Source organism: Pan paniscus, chromosome 10 (genome assembly GCF_029289425.2).
Source record: "Pan paniscus chromosome 10, NHGRI_mPanPan1-v2.0_pri, whole genome shotgun sequence".
Classification (NCBI taxonomy): domain Eukaryota; kingdom Metazoa; phylum Chordata; class Mammalia; order Primates; family Hominidae; genus Pan; species Pan paniscus.
The window spans coordinates 69,824,576-69,844,473 of record NC_073259.2 but is presented as its reverse complement, the minus strand read 5'-3'; the positions used below and the strand labels follow the sequence as shown (position 1 = coordinate 69,844,473).

The following is a 19,898-nucleotide window of genomic DNA, read 5'->3' as shown; positions in this document are numbered from 1 at the left end:
GGATAGGGAGTCAGGCATCCCAGTTTTGGTCTGAGCACTGTTAGTTGATAACTCTCTGACTTCATATCATTAACTTAAGAATTTCCTCAGGTATTAAAGAGGTCAGTGAACATGACCTCTGAAGTCCTTTGAAGGTTTAATATTCTAGCAATTTCTTTGTTGGAATCAGTTTTCTATTTCACCTGCTACAGAAAACTCAACTGGCCTGTGGTACAATATACCTAGTATGGTTTGGCAACCTGGTAGCTAACCTATAACAGATTAATCAGAACTTTCTGAAAACATTTTAAAGAACAGTTCAACAGAGTTTCCTGTTAACTACTACTTTTCTTTAGTCTGACACACCTGAAGTGCTAATAACACCAAATTAGTCTTTTAACACATTGCCCCAGATTTCATTTCCTGTTATTATCTTTGTGATTTTTTAAAAATGAAGAACTATATTGTTTGCCCACATTAAATAACTTTTATAGCTATGAAACTCATCATGTCTTGTTGCTGTGGTACAAATATAATCTGAAAAATTTTATGAAAATAATGAGGCTTTTTAGCATTTTTTTCAAAATAGGGATTTATTATAAAAACTATACAAACTTTTTATCATTCACAAATGATGAAAAATTTTAAACAATTAGTATCCTCCCTCCAAAATAGTGTGTTCTGTCTTTACAGTCTTCTCTGGCAGTGCATTCAGGTGGTATAGAAAATAACAAACATTCCATATAACTTTGTCCCTACAGTAAATAATTTTTTAAAACTTTTCATCAAGTTTCAGTGTTACTGAAGTTAATTATAGACAGTAAGGATTACAGAATAAGCAGTAAATGGTCACCTGCACTGAATTTTTCAAAGCAAAAATTGTTTTATATTTTCTATGTTGTTTTATCCTGCCCCAAACACTTAAAGCAAAAGTTAAAGATTTTTCCAGTTACCTGAAACTTCAAAAATCTATTGTACTTCGAAAAAACTTTAAAAAGCAGCATCATTTAAATAGTGGTTAACTCATAAACGTGTATGCAACAACATTGCACAACCCTAATACCACTCAGGCCTGCAGAGTCACCAGCTCACAATAATTCAGTGCTCTGAAAGCTGAGGGGAAAGCCCCTGAGTAGTAAGTATGCAACCCAGGGTGTCGGGTGCTTTCTTGTGGTGAAACAAGGGTGTCAAAACTGAGGGGACTCTCCAAGGTCCTAATGAAAAGCAGCTCCTCTAAACACCTGAATCCTTTTTGACTCCATTCTCATCACTTTAAGGATGAAGGCTTTCTGTACAAAGGCTTTGTACAGAAATTATTAAAAACTATATTTTACACTAATGCTAACAGCTAATTGAGCAGAAAGAACTATGAAGTACAAATTTTTCTAAGGTTTTCTTATTAACGGCAATACAGACTTTTTTTTTTTTGAGACGGAGTCTCGCTCTGTTGCCCAGGGTGGAGTGCAGTGGCGTGATCTTGGCTCACTGCAACCTCTGCCTCCTGGGTTCAAGCGATTCTCCTGCCTCAGCCTCCCGAGTAGCTGGGATTACAGGCACCTGCCACAATACCCAGCTAATTTTTGTATTTTTAGTAGAGACAGGGTGTAGTAGTATATATTCTACTATACTATAGTAGAGACCACTATGTTGGCCAGGCTGGTCTCGAACTCCTGACCCCAGGTGATCCACCCGCCTCGACCTCCCAAAATGCTGGGATTACAGGTTTGAGCCACCGCACCTGGTCGGCAATATAGATTAAGGTGGGGGTTATTTCCTAAAAACAAACATAATCCATATGTCATCTAATGCAGTTAAATTAAAGATCACCTGTTGACACTATTTGAAAAGGCCTTGAAAAAAAAAGGGGGCCATTATTTGGAATATAAATAAATCACCCTTATAAAATTCTATTATCTATATAAATTGGCCTATTTTCAAATAATAATTTAGCTATTTCAATTACCATTTTAAGCAATAAAAGGCAAAAACAAAGGGAACCTACTGAATTGTACACTTAAACATGAATAAGAAGGTAAATTTCATGTGTATTTTATCACAACTTAAAAATTTTAAAAAATACTGAAAAAAAAACAAAGGGTAACTTTTGGATAATATGATATGGATAATATGATACTAAGAAGGGCATGCAACTAAGTAATCAGACTGCTTTTAGTAAGAAAATAAGTTTGTTTTTTTTTTTAATTTCTCTTTTTGAGACAGGGTCTCTGTCACCCAAGCTGGAGTGCAGTGACACAATCAAGGCTCACTGTAGCCTCAATCTTCAAGGCTCCAGGGATCCTCCCATCTCAGTCTCCTTGGGAGCTGGGAGTAGGCATGTGCCACCATGCCTGGCTAATTTTTTAATTTTTTTGTAGAGATGGGGTCTTGTCATGTTGCCCATGTCAGTCTCAAACTCCTGGGCTCAAGCGATACTCCCACCTTGGCTTCCCAGTATTGGGATTACAGGTGTGAGCCACCATGTCTGGCTTGCTTCTCTTTTTGTATTCTAAAATTCAAAGGCCTAAGTATCAAATCCCTAAATCTCCAAATACTGTCACAGATAAAGACTCAATAATAAACTCCCTCCGAAAGTTTAGACAGGCTCAGGTGAGAGACTTGTTTCAAGGGGTTATAAAAAGAAACACCAGGGCTCTGCAGAAGAATCAGTTTTTAATTTTTTTAATGTATCTATTTAATGGAATAAGTTGATCATAGATTTGTAAACCAAAAGGTAATTTCTCTAGTATTTGGAAATAAGAAAAAGCCTCCCTACCACCAACCTTTTGGTCATCTTTCTCATTCTCTTAGAATCATCCTAATCCCCTAGTACACCCTTACCATATATCAATAAGGGCACCATAATATGCAAAGAACAGATATATATGCCTGATCTCTTACTAGACTTGCACCAGAGACTGTTGAACCACTCCAGGCATGAACTCCAAAGCTGAGGCACACTGACCAAGCCCCTGGGCATCTACAGAAGCAAAGGCGTTCTCTCTCCAGCTGGCTGCTCCTTCTGGAAGAGCCCTTTGATCTGGGTTAATCGGCCATAGAGCCTCTCTCTCAATGGAGGAATGTGGTAGCTAGGGTCCAGAATGTTTGTCACTCGGCGCTCTCTCTCTTGCTTCCATAACTTGTATGGGTGGGGAGGGAAGAACGGTCGTCCTCTCTCTCTTCGAATCTGTAACGTAATTCCACTTACAGCCAGCATGCCCCATACTGCCAGGATAATAAAGTCTAAAAAACAGTAGAAAAAGTACAGTTTGAACTCTAGTATTTTAAAATCTAACATAATAATACAACCCTTCATGGACTAAATCTGTACATTCCTTTCTAATAGACTTTCTGGTGAGTTAGTCCAAACACATATGTAGTTCCTCAGTTACAAACCAAGGAATCAGTAGGGAAACCACAGTCTTATTTTTGAAACTAGGAATTTTCTATTACAGGCATTTGAAAGTCCAGACAGGTTGTAAAAAAATCAGTTGTTTGGATCCTTGGCCTTCCAACATTATGTAACAAGTACCCACAGTTGTTTGTGTGTTTTTTCAGAGGGGGTTCGGGGAGGAAGGCAGTGATCTAGTTACACTTCACATATGTACATCATGGAACATCAGATTCCACCACGCTCATTTCTTTCCCATTCCACTCTACATGGGGCCCTACTGCACTCACAGTGTAGGTATAGGAATGCATGAAAAGATTCAACCAATCGTACTCAGCTTCTAGTAAAGCTTCTAGCTTGGCAAAACACTGTCTGGTACTTAAAACTTGCAAGAGTTTTAAGGTTTTCAAGGATTTCAAGGTCTCTACCATCAACCTCTTATCCAAAGGGAAAGCTCTGGATCCCAGTAAAGGGAAAGATTTGCCCTAAAATAAAATCACAACAATCACAATTGTGCTTATGCAATATATCTTCAATTCTAGGACATGCTTTTTCACTCTCCACATTTCAACATTTCTGAAGTCAACATATCTTACAATCTGAACAATTCATGTGGTAGTCATTTTTTTCTTCAAAAAATTTATAGAAAATCTGTAATGGATAGAATCTTACAAGTGAGGGAAACTATATGCTTACTAATTAAAAACTCTTTCAACTAGCAAACTGCATGCTTCATTAAAGGAGGGAAACAAGGGAATAACTTAACATTAAATCAGGTTGTCATTCTCATCCCTTATTCCATCCCCACCCATAAGTGTCAAACGTCTTTACTGTCAGTATTTTTCTCCCCTCTGAGAATGACCAGGTAAACCTAAATAATCTTGGAAATTTCTTAATGAAATTCATTTAGTAGATTTTTATCTTCATCTTAAAATTTTAAATGCTTTACTCCCATGATCCTGAGTTATCATAACAGAGGGTTCTCACAGCATTGTATGCTGTGTTCCCTCCTTTTGTCCCAGTTGACTTTCTTTAAATTTAGTTTCCAAGTGCTCTGGTTAGCATAGGTGGGTCAAGACTCCTACTGTGCTGTCACACTGGTTTTTGGATTTAAGAGTCTTACCATTAGTTTGAAAAGGCACATTTGTGAAAGCTCTGTGGAAATCCTTGTTGAGCGCTCTCTTGAGTACGTTCAAAGTGATGTAGGAAAGGCTTGTGGACCAGTAACTGTCAATGGCTAAAACCACCGAATAGGAGCCAATGACTCCACAAGTCAGTATGTTCAGCTGTGGAAGAGTGGAAGAGTTTAGGCATCATCCATGGTAGAACAAAAATAGTTTATAACTCTCCACTGGCTTCAATCACAGGCAATCACATCTGCTCCCTCAGGCATGAAAAAGGACCAGACCCACTCAGAGCTGAACAGAAGTTCCCTGGAAAGATAAACTGAAAACAACCTTCAACATCCATATGAGTTCTTAAAACACAGTTCAGCTTATCCAAATACTATGGAAAATATCTTCCATATGAAGGAACTTCAACAATAAAATCTAATTAGAGGAAGAATCACTCTTCTGAAGCCAGTTGAAACTAATGACCCATCAGGTTGGTGTACTAGAGTAAGCACTACCTTCTTTGCTCCCACTGTTAAAAGCATATTGACTGTGATGCTCCATTTGATGGAAAAAAAAAAAGAAAAAAACAAACACCATGTGGTAATCATAAATAGAACTTCGTTTTCACAGTAACAAGGCTATTTAGAATCAGTCATCTGATACAGGTAACACAGCCCTCCCCAGTGAATAAAACATGCAAAATGATGAAATAAGTGATCAGCTGAACACACAGGATAACATAATCAATAAATCTAACTTTTGATGAAACACTTACTATTCTTAGGCAGCCCATGAAAACTACTGGAATGAGGATAGCTATGCAAGAGAAAGTGACCCAGAATACACCATCATCATGAAAAATCTTTAGGTTTCCTGAAAAAGCAAAAAGAAACTAAGAGTAAACAACAGCTTTACCAAGTTAGAGTTAGTTTCTTGGAACATCTGAACACAGATATACATCAAAGCCTTAAAGTAACAACCAGGGAATATGTTGGCAACTAGAAATGAATTCTAATTTTCTTCATTTAACTGTCAATACAATCTTCTTTGAAGGATGTGTTGTAGAAGGTGGGTGGGAGGAACCAAGCAGGTCAACGCTCTGCACTTATTAACAAAATCATTTAGAAGACACTGGAATAGTCCAAGCTCTTCCATTCACTAGCTCTGTGAACTTGAGCCTCAGTTTCCTAACCCTCAAAATGACATTGAATTATATCTCCAAGCTCTAAATCACCTGTTAGCTCTACATTGCTGACTTCATGATTTCATACTGCAAAATAAAAAATACAAGTAAAAGGCATTCAAAGTTAAGCCATGAACCCAATGTAAACAGTGAATCCACTTAACAGATTTTTACCATCAAAGCATGTCCTGTCATGCCACTGCACACTGTGACATGTGATTTCCTCATGTATCAGGAAAGAGGAACCAACCATCTGCTCTTCCCAAACCCTTCTCCTGCTGCTGGACTCTAAAATGCTGCACAACTTAGGCCGACCCAGAACAAATATATGAGAACTCCTCTTTATAAATTAAGTTTAAAAAGCAAGAATAGGCTGACTGCTGTTTAATACTGACACTGGCACCACCATTCAGTCCATCTGTAAATGGCCCCATACCTCAAGACCTACATATCCAGGTCAGAGTGGAAGACTGGGAGTCCCTAGGCTACAGGACTGGACCTTGAGACTCCATATTCTCTGAAGCCAACAGCAATATGCCATTGAGGTGAACTTACAGATTATATTCTCTAGTTTAACTATATTAACCTTCACAAAATACATATGTGGCTTTCTTGTAAAAGGCTTTCAAGAAATCTAAGTATTGAAAATAGTTATGATGCATGCATGTGAAGAACGGACCCTTTCAGAGAATAAGCTCATTGCTTCCCACATAAGGTGAAAACTAGCAATCTAATCAGATTGTAGTGGTCAGCCAAATATTTTTTAAATGCTAATGCTTAAAAATATGGGTAGGCCTCTTGGCCGGGCATGGTGGCTCACGCCTGTAATCCCAACACTTTGAGAGGCCGAGGTGAACAGATCACTTGAGGTCAGGAGTTTGAGACCAGCCTGGCCAATATGGAGAAACCCCATCTCTACTAAAAATATAAAAATGAGCTGAGCATGGTAGTGTGTGCCTATAATCCCAGCTACTCAGGAGGCTGAGGCAGGAAAATCACTTGAACTCGGGAGGTGGAGGTTGCAGTGAACCGAGACTGCGCGACTGCACTCTAGCCTGGGAGACAGAGTGAGACTCCGTCTCAGGAAAAAAATAATGTGTGTGTGTGTGTGTGTGTGTATATGTGTGTGTGTGTATACATATATAGGTAGGCCAGGTGCAGTGGCTCAAGCCTGTAATCCCAACACTTTGGGAGGCCGAGGTGGGAGGACTGCCTGAGCCCAGTTTAAGACCACCCTAGGCAACAGTGAGACTCTGTCTCTACTAAAAATAAAAACTTACCAGGCATGGCAGCACACACCTGTAGTCCCAGCTACTTGGGAGGCTGATGTAAGAGGATGGCTTGAGCCTTGGAGTTTGAGGTTGCAGTGAGCTATGATAGTGTCACTGCAGTCCAGCATGGGTGACAGAAAGAGATCCTGTCTCTAAAAAATAAAAATATGGGTTTGCACCCACTAGCATTGAGGAGATGATCACTCTAACGGTCCTTAAGCTATGAGATAGTTCATAAATAAACATATATAAAGGGTATATGCTAAAATTATTTTTACCAATAGGAATAGTATGTCAAAAAGTTTAGAGACAACTGCTCTAGACTACTTTATAAAGATGAAAATTAAGAGACCTCTTTATTTCTGTTTTCTCATTCCTCACATCTATCCTATGAGATAGTTTCACAGATGATGGAACAAAGTTTCAATACATTGTCCAAGGTTATAAGCTAGAAAGGGAACTAGTGACAGAGCCAGAATGCATATAGAAGGTTTTTTCCTGACTTTATAATTTATGCTCATTCTCCTCATGAAAAGTACATTAAATTACTAGAAATTATAACCTATCATCCCTCCATCCTCTAAGCATTAACAAAAGAGGGGAAGCCCATTAAGTAGTAGTTGGTTTTTGTGGTCTTTTTGTTTTGTTTTTGAGACAAGGTCTTGTTCAGTCGCCCAGGCTGGAGTGCAATGGCACCATCATAGCTCACTGCAGCCTCAACCTCCCGGGTTCAAGCAATCCTCTAGCCTCAGCCTCCCAGAGTAGCTGAGACCACAGGTGTGCACTACGACACCTGACTAATTTTTTTTTTTTTTTCAGTAGAGATGGGGAATCACTATGTTGCCCAGGCTGGTCTCAAACTTGAGCTCAAGCAATCCTCCCACTTGGTCTCCCAAAGTGCTGGGATTATAGGCATGAGCCACCATGCTCAGCCATTAGGAAGTATTTTATTTAGCACATGTAGGGTAGAGCCTTGAATCTGTATTTCAAAAACATCCCCATGTGAATCTGTCATTTCGCTAAGCCTACACAACACTGCTTTTCATCAGACTATCCAGTAGTCTTAGAAAAAAAAAGTCTTCAGAGAGACAAGGGACACATGACTTGTACTCTATTATATCCTGCATTCTCTATAGAGTTGACAGCCTCATGAAATGGCTATTTTTATGTCTAACAGTCCCATCAACTTTATTCTAGTATTTTAAGAACATTGTCACAGAAAGGAAACAACCAAATAGAATACTTTTGAGTACAGATGCTGTTTTTGTTTGTTTGTTTTTGACAATAATCAGGAAATGTAAGTTATTAAACAATGGCAAAGAAAGTTAACTTATAAGTTAACCAGATTTTAAAAACTGATAGCAATTGAATTACTTTTTAAAAACACCAAAAAAACCCCAGAACCAGCCCTGTGCTACTGCCCCAGGGTGATGAAGTACCTGAGGGACACCTGGGGTTTGGCAGCGGATGGGAGTGGAGGTTGAGGGTACAACAGAAGACCAGAAACAAAGTACCAGGTTCCCCGACTCAGCTGCCATCAGAGCCTTTACCTCCTTATTTCCTTTACCTCCATTATTTCTAATAAACACATACCCCTTATCACAACAAATAGATACAAAGCTACCTCTAAAGACATTCTATATTTCATCTACTGTGCCTTTGAGGAAGGAGGGACTTTTACTAGTCCTGGTGCTGTCTGAAAGTGTCACACCATCAATGCAGATTTCCACAACTCCACAGGAGAAGCACTGACATGCAACACCACTCCAGGATGCAAATCCAATTAGGCAGTATTCAAACAGTCACTCGAACACACAAAACATCCGTTACATATCGCCTACCCAGTGGAGTAAAGAAAGTCACTGACGAGATGAGGAACCCCAGCACTAGTCCAACACAGAGCATGCAGATCGAGAGGATTCCAAATCGCCACCACACAGCTACCAAGAACATTCCACCGACGCTTCCAGCGACAGCTGTCAGAATCAGATTCACTGTACAAAGAGAGAGGATGAACTGCTGGATAACCGGCAGTACTTCCAACCGCGTGCCTTAGACATACAATACCGTTATCAGCGCCAGCTTCAGCTTTCTGTAGGTCAGGCACTGAGGGCTCTTCAGTGGTGCCATGAAGCCAGCATAGAGCAACCCTCTCTAGGGAGGGGTCTGGGCTGAGACAAGGAAATTAGCTAGGGAGCTAAACCTCACAGGACCAGTGACAGGCTTGGCTTGTCAATAAATTGGGATTGAGAAGGAAAAGTTGACAAGCATTCTGTTAAACATAATGGGGTAGGGAGTTATCTGTTTTCAGGTAAAGAAAACCTCAACATTTTGCTTGTTGTACATCTCATATCTTCAACATATCACATAGCCAGAACACAGGTCTATAATCAATATGGCCCCTCCTTTCCCTAAGTACTAAGGAATTCACCATACAGATTAAAAACCCAGAAGGTCTGAATGAGTAGTTCAGAAAAGGTGTTCAGAGACTAGATGGACCATTATTTTACATAAGTAATAGGCTGTCACACACAATATAGGCCAAACTGTAGAAGGAAAGGTGAAGTAAAACACAGCACCTGCCTTCTTGAATACCCAGTTAAACTATATAATTTTCACTTACCATCATACTTGATAGGTGTCAGTCTTGTAATCAGTATATAAAAGAAGAATCCCATGATGATAAAGCCTATGAAGAATAATTCTAAGTGGCAAACCACCAGGAAAGGAAAAAAGCAAAACAACAAAAGCTATGGTTAAGCACCCTTTTTACAGTGCAATTTAAATATTTAATCTACAAATACATGCTTAAGCTCCTGGAATTTACATGTTACAGCATTCAGAAGAAAAAAAAATCTAAAAGGCAGAAGAAATTCAGCAGCCATGGGAGTAATTATTATTAAACAGATACAATATTAAAGTACCAACTACAGGATACACTTTCTTGTATATAGGTCAGTTTCCACTGTTAAATTGTTATTTGTTCATTTCATAGCTCATTTTAATATATTTATGTTTTCTGCTTAAAATAAGAATAGCACTTTGTCACGTGTATGTGATACGAAATTACACATTAAATTTTAATAGTTTTGTAAGCAGAAATAAAACATAAAAGGTAAAAGAAACCCAAACTGTCCCAAAGCAAAATATAACTTTTATATCTTCTTTTAATTCATCCTATCCTGTTTAGAATGATCAATCATTACCTTCATCCATTAAAACACCTGGTAATGCAAGTATACAGATAACTTTGTTCCCACAAATAAGCCTAATCCTGATCATGGAGGCCATAGCTCTACCTATTTTCTTAAATTCTTCACAGCTGTTCTTGGTAATACTTGTACTGTATCTCAATTTTAATAAATATAAAATGATACATATCAACACACCAAAAAAACCCAGAGTGAGGCATGGTGGCTTGTGCCTGTAGTCTCAGCTACTTGGGAGGCTGAGGTGGGAGGATCACTTGAGGCTAGGAATGTGAGGCTGTAGTGCACTATAATTGTACCTGTGAACAGCCACTACACTGCACTCCAGCCTAGGAGACACAGTGAGACTCCATCTCTTTAAAAAGAAAAAAGAAAAGCTAGTGATAACTTTGAGACCACAGCTTAGCAACTAAGTTCTTTGTTACAGAATCATTCTACATGTTGAGATATTATATATTCTTTACAATACTCTCTTCCCAATTAATAAAAAAAGTGTCATAATAGCAGGAAAGGAGTTGCTATTTCAAACAATTTAACATAAGTTTAAAGAGGTTTATTAGATCAGGATTACATTTGAGCTACCTTGATGCTCAGTTATACAACTTGTTGATTAAATAAGGATTTTTTAGTAATCGAAAACATCACTTATATAAAAAGCAGCCCAAATAATTCAAACCAATTCAGTGAGCATGATTTACACCCCAGTTCTTCAGTGTGTTTCACTGATGTTGATGCTGGAATTCCCTTTGGCATCTGAATCTCTCAGGACTGAGCAGACATTTCAAACTCACTGTACACTGCAGCCCCATAGCCTGATTCATGTGAAACCAAGTCAATCGCCATCACCAATATCCACACATATTTTTACAAAGACAACCAACTTCTTTTTTTTTTTTTCTTGAGACAGGATCTTACTCTGTCATCCAGGCTGGAGTGCAGTGGCACAATCTTGGCTCACTGCAACCTCTGCCTCCCGGGCTCAAGCAATCCTCCCACCTCAGCCTCCCCATGTAGCTGGGACTACAGGCACACACCATCAAGCCTGGCTAATTTTTTGTATTTTTTGGAGAAACAGGGTCTCACCGAGTTACCCAGGTTGGTCTCAAACTCCTGAGCTCAAGCAATCTGCCTGCCTCAGCCTCCCAAAGTGCTGGGATTACAGGTGTGAGCCACCACACACAGCCCCAATTTGTCTTTAATTTTTTGGTAGAGAAGGGATCTCACTATGTTGCCTAGACTGGTTTCAAACTCCTGGCCTCACGCAGTCCTCTCACCTCAGCTTCCCAAAGTGCTGGGATTACAGGCATGAGCCACTGAACCCGGCCCTGACAACCAATGTCTACTCTGAGTTATCTTTAGTCAACTAACAGATCTAGCAGCTGATAAAATTCACTGCATAATTGTATTCCCCTGTTAATAAGAGAAGGTTATACTCCGCTGTAGGGAGAATAGAAAAAAATAAAAATGCATTGCAACTCAGTAGACTCATGACTACAAGACCCCAGCTACAAATCTATGAAGATAGTAGAGATAAGTAAGTGCTTACTCTCCTCACAGGTCATTCCCCAGCAACACTGAAAAGACTGCAAAATGGAAATAGCAACTACATTGGACATAATACCTGTTTTCCAGAATCTGTGTCCAAAGAAACAAATGAAGAAACCAAGCAGGGCAAAAAGAGTGAAGAACACTTTGGAAGACACTCTTCCTAAAAAATAATGAAAATTTAGTGGATAATACATCCAATTTGATACTTTGTATTAATATTTATAGAACGAACCTTCATCAAAAAAGCTAAGTGAACTGACATAATTTATCCCATACATGTATATTACAAATTTATCTTTAAAATACTCTTGCCACCCCTAATGAATGAACCTATGTAGACAATCAATATCAACAACTGCTGCTATAACAAAAAGAGAATCCAGACAATATATGCTTGCTGATAGCGGTATATAACACTTCCTATGACATATTCCTGGGTAAAGTGGAGAGAAACAGAGAGAGAGTGTTCCTAAAACAAATAATCCTGTTTCTTCAACAAATAAACTGCATGGACAAAAGGTGGCAGGGAGTGGGGGGGAGGCGGCCCAGGGGTGGGTGGAGGGAGAATACAGGTTAAAAGAGATTTAAAAGACACATCAACTAAATACTGTGTATAGATCTCATCTGCAACCTGATTCAAACAAACTGTGGAAAACAATTGAGATGACTCCAGAAGCAAACTCTGGCTGTTAATTTGATGCTATTAAAGAAATATTTTCAATATTTTAAAATGAAAATTATGTTAATGACACGGTGGTTCTATTTTTTAAGTGCTTATCTTTAAGGTATACATACTGAAATATTTGTGAGTAATATGATGACCAGAGATTTGCTTTAAAATAATCCAGTGATAAAGGAGGGTGATGAGGTGGAGAGGCAGAGAAGCAGGTACAGCACAGCTGAAACAAGATAATGGCCATAAATCAAAATTGTTAAGGCTGGATAATTGGTGTATGGAGGCTTGCTGAAGTTTTTCACAATAAAAAATTTAAACCGAAACTCACAATTTAAAAACATGTATTACACTTATAAGTTATTTATTATAATATTTATTACACATACACAAATTACTACCAGTCTTATCAATTATACATATTGCCTTGGAGAAAAATGTTGCATTACAACCAATGATGAAGCACGGTATCATTTAGTTTACTGAAGAGAAAAATATGCTCACTAAATTCATCACCCACCATCATGACTCCTCAGAGATAAACACAAGAAAATAATCCCTGAACTAAAACCCAAAACATCTATACAATCTCATGCTAAAATAAAACAAGGCTGCCACAAATCAAAATACATAAAATGCCTAAGAGTGCTCAGAATGGAGAAACCATGAAGACATACAGTAAAATAAGAAACACAGACAGAAGAGCAGAATTCACAGGGGATATAATACCTAAATATCAGCTTTTCTGAGAATAAGGAGCCCATAAGAAAGATTAAACAACAGCCGGGTGCGGTGGCTCACGCCTATAATCCCAGCACTTTGGGAGGCCGAGGTGGGCGGATCACTTGAGGTCAGGAGTTTGAGATCAGCCTGGCCAACATGGTGAGACCCCCGTCTACTAAAAATACAAAAATTAGCCAGGCCTGGTGGCGCATGCCTGTAGTCCCAGCTACTCCAGAGGCTGAGGCAGGAGAATTGCTTGAACCCGGGAAGCAGAGGTTGCAGTGAGCCAAGGATCAGGCCATTGCACTCCAGCCTGGATGTCGCAGCCAGACTCCATCTCAAAAACAAAAAACGAAAAACAAACAAAAAAAAAACCCCAGAAAGATTAAACGAAAGATAAAAACACCACATTCTGTTTATTTCAGACCTGTGGTTGACTATCGTTCTAGAATTTAATTTTTACACCAAAACCATTAAATTTGCTGGGATGATTTTCTCAAATGAAAATCCCGTGGAACTTTTCAGCAAGTATAATCACCAAGACAGCAAGGTCTTCCAACCCAATAAAAACTAAGACACAGTTAGATACTCTTCCATAACATTAGAGGGGAACTAAATCCCCTATCACAATACCAGGAAGGAGGGAGAGAAACAATTATACAAGTAAAATGAGAGGGTATGGAAGGTTCCATCAAAAGCAGAATCTACGATAAAACAAGACATAAAACAGGCATTCACTCTGGGGGAATGAAAGGAGTGAATAGACTAGGACAGGAGCAAGTTGAAGGTTAAAGTGTCTTTAACTATGACAGTATTGCTAAGGGTTATGAACCACAGGGCAAGGTTTTAGTTAGGAGGCAATATGGATATAGCCTCCCTACTCCAAGCTCAGGAAAAGCACCCTAATACTCATCAATCTTGAAAATGAGAGTAACAATAGAACTAACATCACTAGGAAGGTTCAACTTTGGGCGGGAAGAACAAATGGATCAGAGCTCTGTCTCCTAAGCCTAACAGACAGAGACAGGCCTGGGGGCCTTTCTATTTAGAAGGGGCTTTTGCATGAAGGGTTCAAGGGAAAGAAATGGAGGAACCCAGATATACTTCAGTCCATTGGTTAAAAATATATGGCCAGGCGCAGTGGCTCACGCCTGTAATCCCAGCACTTTGGGAGGCTGAGGCGGGTGGATCACTTGAGGCCAGGAGTTCAAGACCAGCCTGGCCAATATGGTGAAACTCCATCTCAACTAAAAATACAAAAATTAGGCAGGCAAGGTGGCGCACACCTGTAGGACTTTGGGAGGCCGAGGCGGGCATATCACCTGAGGTCAGGAGTTCAAGACCAACCTGGCCAACATGGTTGGTCAGGTCTCTACTAAAAATACAAAAATTAGCAGGGCATGGTGGTACACGCCTATAATCCCAGATACTCTGGAGGCTGAGGCACGTGAATTGCTTGAACCTGAGAGGCAGTGGTTGCAGTGAGCTGAGATCATGCCACTGCACTCCAGCCTGGGTGACAAGAGTGAGACTGTCAAAAAAAAAAAAAAAAATATATATATATATATATATATACACACACACAAACATATCTGCCAAGGTCTCTTGCATTGTATCCCTCAAGGATCTTGAGTGGAAGATTGTCTTGAGTGGAAGACTTGAGTGGTGATAAAGAGCCTTTGCTTGGCCAAATTTCTTTTTCTTTTTCTTTCTTTTTTTTTTTTTTTAAGACAGAGTCTCGCTCTGCCGCCCAGGCTAGAGTGCAGTGGCGCGATCTTGGCTTACTGCCAGCTCCGCCTCCCGGGTTCACACCATTCTCCTGCCTCAGCCTCCCTAGTAGCTGGGACTACAGGCGCCCACCACCATGCCCAGCTAATGTTTTGTATTGTTTTTTTTTTTTAGTAGAGACGGGGTTTCACTGTGTTAGGATGGTCTCGATCTCCTGACCTCGTGATCCGCCCGCCTCGGCCTCCCAAAGTGCTGGGATTACAGGCATGAGCCACCGCACCCAGCCTGCTTGGCCAAATTTCAGTCTCCTGAACCCCCTCCTAGGCCCATCTGCACACATCTTTGTAAAATCCAGCTTCAGCAAGAACTCTGATAAGTCAGCTTAGCAAGAATCCCCTATGCTTGATATCAAATCACCCTCGATATCTAATCGAGTTCTTCATCCTCCACCATCCATCCCCCAGGTGATGTCTGACCACCCTGGTCTGTCTTCAGTAAGAATCCCCTTAGGTCAGTGCAGACAGAATGCCCCCTTGCCCCTCATGTTTCCTCTTAGAAATTTTCCATCCACTGACTCCCACCCTACTGCTTGGCTACAAATTCCCAGTAGCCCATGTTGTACTCAAGAGTTGGGCCCAATCTCTCTTCCCCACTGCAAAATTCCATCACAGTGGTCCCTATGCCTATTGTAATACTACCCCCCACCTTGAATAAAATCTTCCTCACTGTGCTTTAACTAGTGTCACTGATTTTTTTTTCTTTAACAGTGGGATACGGCTCTAGCAGAGGGAGAGAACCATAATCTCTCGCTTGAACACAACTAATAGACTTTCTTCTTTACAGCAAAGCTCCTTGAAAGAGCTACTTGAACTTTCTCCAGTTTCTGTGCTCCCAGCTCCTATTTGTTCTTGAATATGCTCCAGTCAGGCGCCTACCCCACCTCTCCACTGCAACAGCTCTCACTGGTACCAATGGCCTCCATGTTGCTAAATCCAAGGGTCATTTTCAGTCTCTTTCTTAGCTGACCTATCAGCAGCATCTGCCAAAGTTGATCACTCTCTCTTCCGTGCAATACTGTCTCCCCTTGGCTTCAACATACATCACTTTCCTTTTACCAATCTGGCTGCAGCTTCTCAGCCCGTTGGTAGGATCTTCAATTTCCTAAGCTCTAAACATTGGAGCACCCAGGGCTCAGTCCTCAGACCCCTCCCTTTTCTCTAAGTCACACTGAGTGTGCCTGCCTCTCCCACCTCCCCTTCCACCTCTGCCTCCCCTTTATAGATAACACCATTTAGCATGAGGCCTTAAATGCCATATATTCAGTCTGAAGATTTCCAAGATGCTCTCCAGCTAAGACTTTCCTCTGAATTCCAGGCTTATATATATAATCAACCATCAGTTAAACATCTGCACATAAATGCTCAATAGGGTTCTCAAGCTGAACTTGTCCAAAACTGAACTCTTAATGTATCCTCCCAACCTTCTCCTCCAACAGTGCTTCCCACCTCAGCGAATGGTCGCTCTCTCTCTCTCCAGTTGCTCAGGCCAAAAACTACAAAGTCCTTTACACCTCTTTCTCTCAAACCCCTCATCCAATCCATCAGTACACTGTACTCCAAACATATCCAGCCACTCATGAGCCAAATCTGGAACAATTTGAACATGAAAATAAATGATAGTAAAGGATTTCATCCAGAGAATAAAATAGGAATCTACAGGTCCAGGTTTAAAATAAATACACGGATAAATAAATGGCAGGGGAGGGAAAACCCTTCCTCAGAGCAGGATGGCAACAAATAAACATAGAAGGAGTGATACATTAGAGAAACACCATTCGGCAACCACCTAGTAATAAATGTTTCAGGCAAAGATCACTGGATGCCAAAACTAGCAAGTGAGAGTTTGAGAATGGGATATTTACTGACACTCGAAGTACCTCCCCTAAAGACACTTAAAAAAAGGAACAGTTACTTCAGTGGAGAAACTTGGCAAGACACCAATAACCAAGTCATCAAGGATGTCACCACCAGTAAAGAGACAAATAAATAAAGAGACAAGTGTCTCCTGAGAAGGACACATCACTTCCTTTGTATTCCTGCCAAAAAAGCATAATCAAACTTTAATTATGAGGAAATATCAAAGTAACCCAAATTGAAGACATTCTAAAAAAAATAAATATTCTGTACTTCTCAAAAAAGTCAAGGTCTTAAAAGATTAAAATTAAAAAAAAAAAAAAAGACTTGTTCCAGATTATACAACTATAAAGAGACACATCGGTTAAATGCAATGTGGGATCCTAAACTGAACCCTGGACAGGGGAAAAAAAAATTTGTTGACGGGGAGACGGGGTCTCACTCTGTTGCCCAGGCTGGAGTGCAGAAGCACAATCACGGCTCACTGCAGCCTCAACCTTCCTGGGCTCAGGTGATCTTCCCACCTTAGACTCCCAAGCAGCTGGAACGACAGGCATGTGCCACCGCACCCAGCTAATTTTTGTATTTTTTGTAGAGACGGAGTTTCGCCATGTTGCCCAGGCTGGTCTTGAACTCCGGAGCTCAAGCAATCCGCCCATCTTGACCTCCCAATGTGCTGGGATTACAGGCGTGAGCCACTGCACCCAGCCAAAAATAATTTTTTTTTACTTATAAAGGACACTATTGGAACAACTAGTAAATGTGCTAACGTGTGAATTAAATAACTACTGTATCAGTGTTAACTTCGTAATTTTGATAATTTTACTATGGTTATGTAAGGAAATAAATACAGAAGTATTTAATGGCAAAAAGGTCTTTATGTCTGCAACTTACTCTCATATGGTTCAGAGAAGAAATCAGTGTGTGCATGTGTGTGTGTGTGTGTGTACGTATCTATACATACACAGTCGGCCCCTGAACAACACGGGTTTGAACTGCATGGGTCCACTTACATACAGACTTTTTTTCAGTAAAAGTCACACTGAGTGTGCCTGCCTCTCCTACCTCCCCTTCCACCTCTGCCACCCCTGAGACAGCAACAACAACCCCTCCTCTTCCTCCTCCTGTTCCTATTCAATGTGAAGACGATGAAGATGAAGGCCTTTATGATGATCCACTCTCACTTAATGAATAGTAAATATACTTTCTCTTCCTTATGATTTCCTTAATGACATTTACTTTTCTCTAGCTCATTTTATTGTAAGACTATAGTCTATGATAAATATAACATACAAAATATGTGTTAATCAAGTATTTATGTAATCAATAAGGCTTCTCTGGTCAACACTAGGCTAATAGTAGTTAATTTTGGGGAAGTCAAAGTTATACACGGGTGGGGTATGGTGGCTTATGCCTGTAATCCCAGCACTTTGGGAGGCCAAGGCGGATGGATCACTTGAGGCCAGGAGTTTGAGACCAGCCTGGCCAACATGGTGAAACCCCGACTCTACTAAAAATACAAAAATTAGCCAGGCATGGTGGTGTGTGCCTGTTAATCCCAGCTACTCAGGAGGCTGAGGCAGGAGAATCACTTGAACCTGGGAGGCAGAGGTTGCAGTGGGCCAAGATCACGCCACTGCACTCCAGATTGGGCAACAGGAGTGAAACTATGTCTCAGAAAAAAAGAAAAGAGTTATACACAGATTTTCAACTGCACAGGAGTCAGCTCCCCCACAACCCCTACACTGTTCAAAGGTCAATTGCATATAGAAAGAAAGAGAGAAGAAGAGAGAATGAAAAGCAAATAGCCTAATACATTAAGCTTTGAGGAATCTGGATGAAGATTATACAGAAATTCTTTATACTATTTTTGCATATTTTCTGAGAAACCATTTCAAGATAAACTGCTAAATACACACACACACACCCCTCACAATACCTTCACTGCCCCCATTCTACCTAACCTAGTTATCTCTCCCCTGGATTACTTCAGTGGCCTCCTAACCAATCTGCATTTCTGCTCTTGCCTCCGTCTTTTCTCAAAAAGCAGCCAGTGATCTCATTAAAATATCTTAGATCATGGCACCATTTGCTCAAAACCTTCCAATGCCTTTCCCTTTCATTCAGAATAGAAGCGAAATCCCATACTACAGTCTACAAGGCCACACACAGGCTGCCTGCCCCCGCACCTCTCACCTCACCTCTACTTCCTTTGCCTTCCTCATTCTCCTGCAACCCCTGTCATCACTGCAGTTCTTCACACCCTCAGACAGGCTCCCAGGTGCAGGCCCTCATCCTGGCTGCTCCCTCTGCCTGGTACACGCCACACCCAGGTACGTGCGTGGTGCATCAAGGACTGCCCTGGCCATGCTATCTATCTCAAATTTTCCTCTTACTGGCATGTGTTATCTCCCTTTCCTACTTTATTTATCTTCTTAGCACTCACCATTTTCTCATGTATTACATATTTTATAAATTTATCTTGTCTGTCTCATCTCCCTCACTATAATATAAGCTCCAGAACAAGTATTTTTGCTGTTTTGTTTACTGCTATGTCCCAGTGCCTAGAACAGAGAGTGGAATAACGTAGGGGCTCAAAAGGTATGTGTTGAATGAATGAGAACTAGACAAAAGCATTATCTGCAAGGCCAAAGGAGAATTTGTAAAAGTTTAAAGCCACATACTCACCTAGGGAAGCACAACTACCCTCTCCTGCCTCAAAGCTGCAAGCATATGTGTGAGCAGGAACGTAGGCAGCAGATGTATTTAGAAACGGGTCCCAAACAATGACATTGTATATGACACCTTGTCCCGGGAGGGAGGAGAAGGAAACACTTGTCTTATCATTAGCTGTTAGGGTAACCACCTGAAGCCAAAAATAACACATGATTAGTGTTTAGGGGATTTTTTAAAGCTATTCTGTGATAATCCCACCTACGTGTAATATTAAATGGTATATTCATAAATTATAATTCTTGCTTAAAATATACACCAACCCATTTAATATGGTCAAAAGGCCATCTTACATGGTTTGTATGTGCTAATGTAAACAAGCTCTCACACAAAATGCTTCCAAAGGTTTTTTTTAATAGTTTAAGGAAAATGCGATATAAAGAATGTATAAATGTTAGTTACGACAATGAAAAAAGTTTTTTCTCCTCTGCTAGA

The 19,898-nt window shown here is 40.2% G+C and overlaps 1 protein-coding gene across 2 annotated transcripts in view; it reads right to left on the bottom strand.

The window, feature by feature from the left end:
- Positions 1 to 553: 553 nt before the first annotated feature.
- The window catches only part of TM7SF3 (transmembrane 7 superfamily member 3), a 42,569-nt gene continuing 23,224 nt past the window's right edge, over positions 554 to 19,898 (bottom strand). Inside the window, exons 6-12 of one of the 2 annotated variants that reach the window (XM_003828856.5) lie at positions 19,419 to 19,596; positions 11,767 to 11,853; positions 9,560 to 9,640; positions 8,778 to 8,930; positions 5,258 to 5,355; positions 4,491 to 4,653; positions 554 to 3,219 (exon numbers count right to left, since the gene is read on the bottom strand). In XM_003828856.5, the coding sequence (XP_003828904.2) occupies positions 2,957 to 3,219; positions 4,491 to 4,653; positions 5,258 to 5,355; positions 8,778 to 8,930; positions 9,560 to 9,640; positions 11,767 to 11,853; positions 19,419 to 19,596 (1,023 nt within the window). In that variant the 3' untranslated portion in view covers positions 554 to 2,956. The remainder of the gene's footprint in view (positions 3,220 to 4,490; positions 4,654 to 5,257; positions 5,356 to 8,777; positions 8,931 to 9,559; positions 9,641 to 11,766; positions 11,854 to 19,418; positions 19,597 to 19,898) is intronic. The other variant, XM_055095821.2, reaches the window with a different exon arrangement.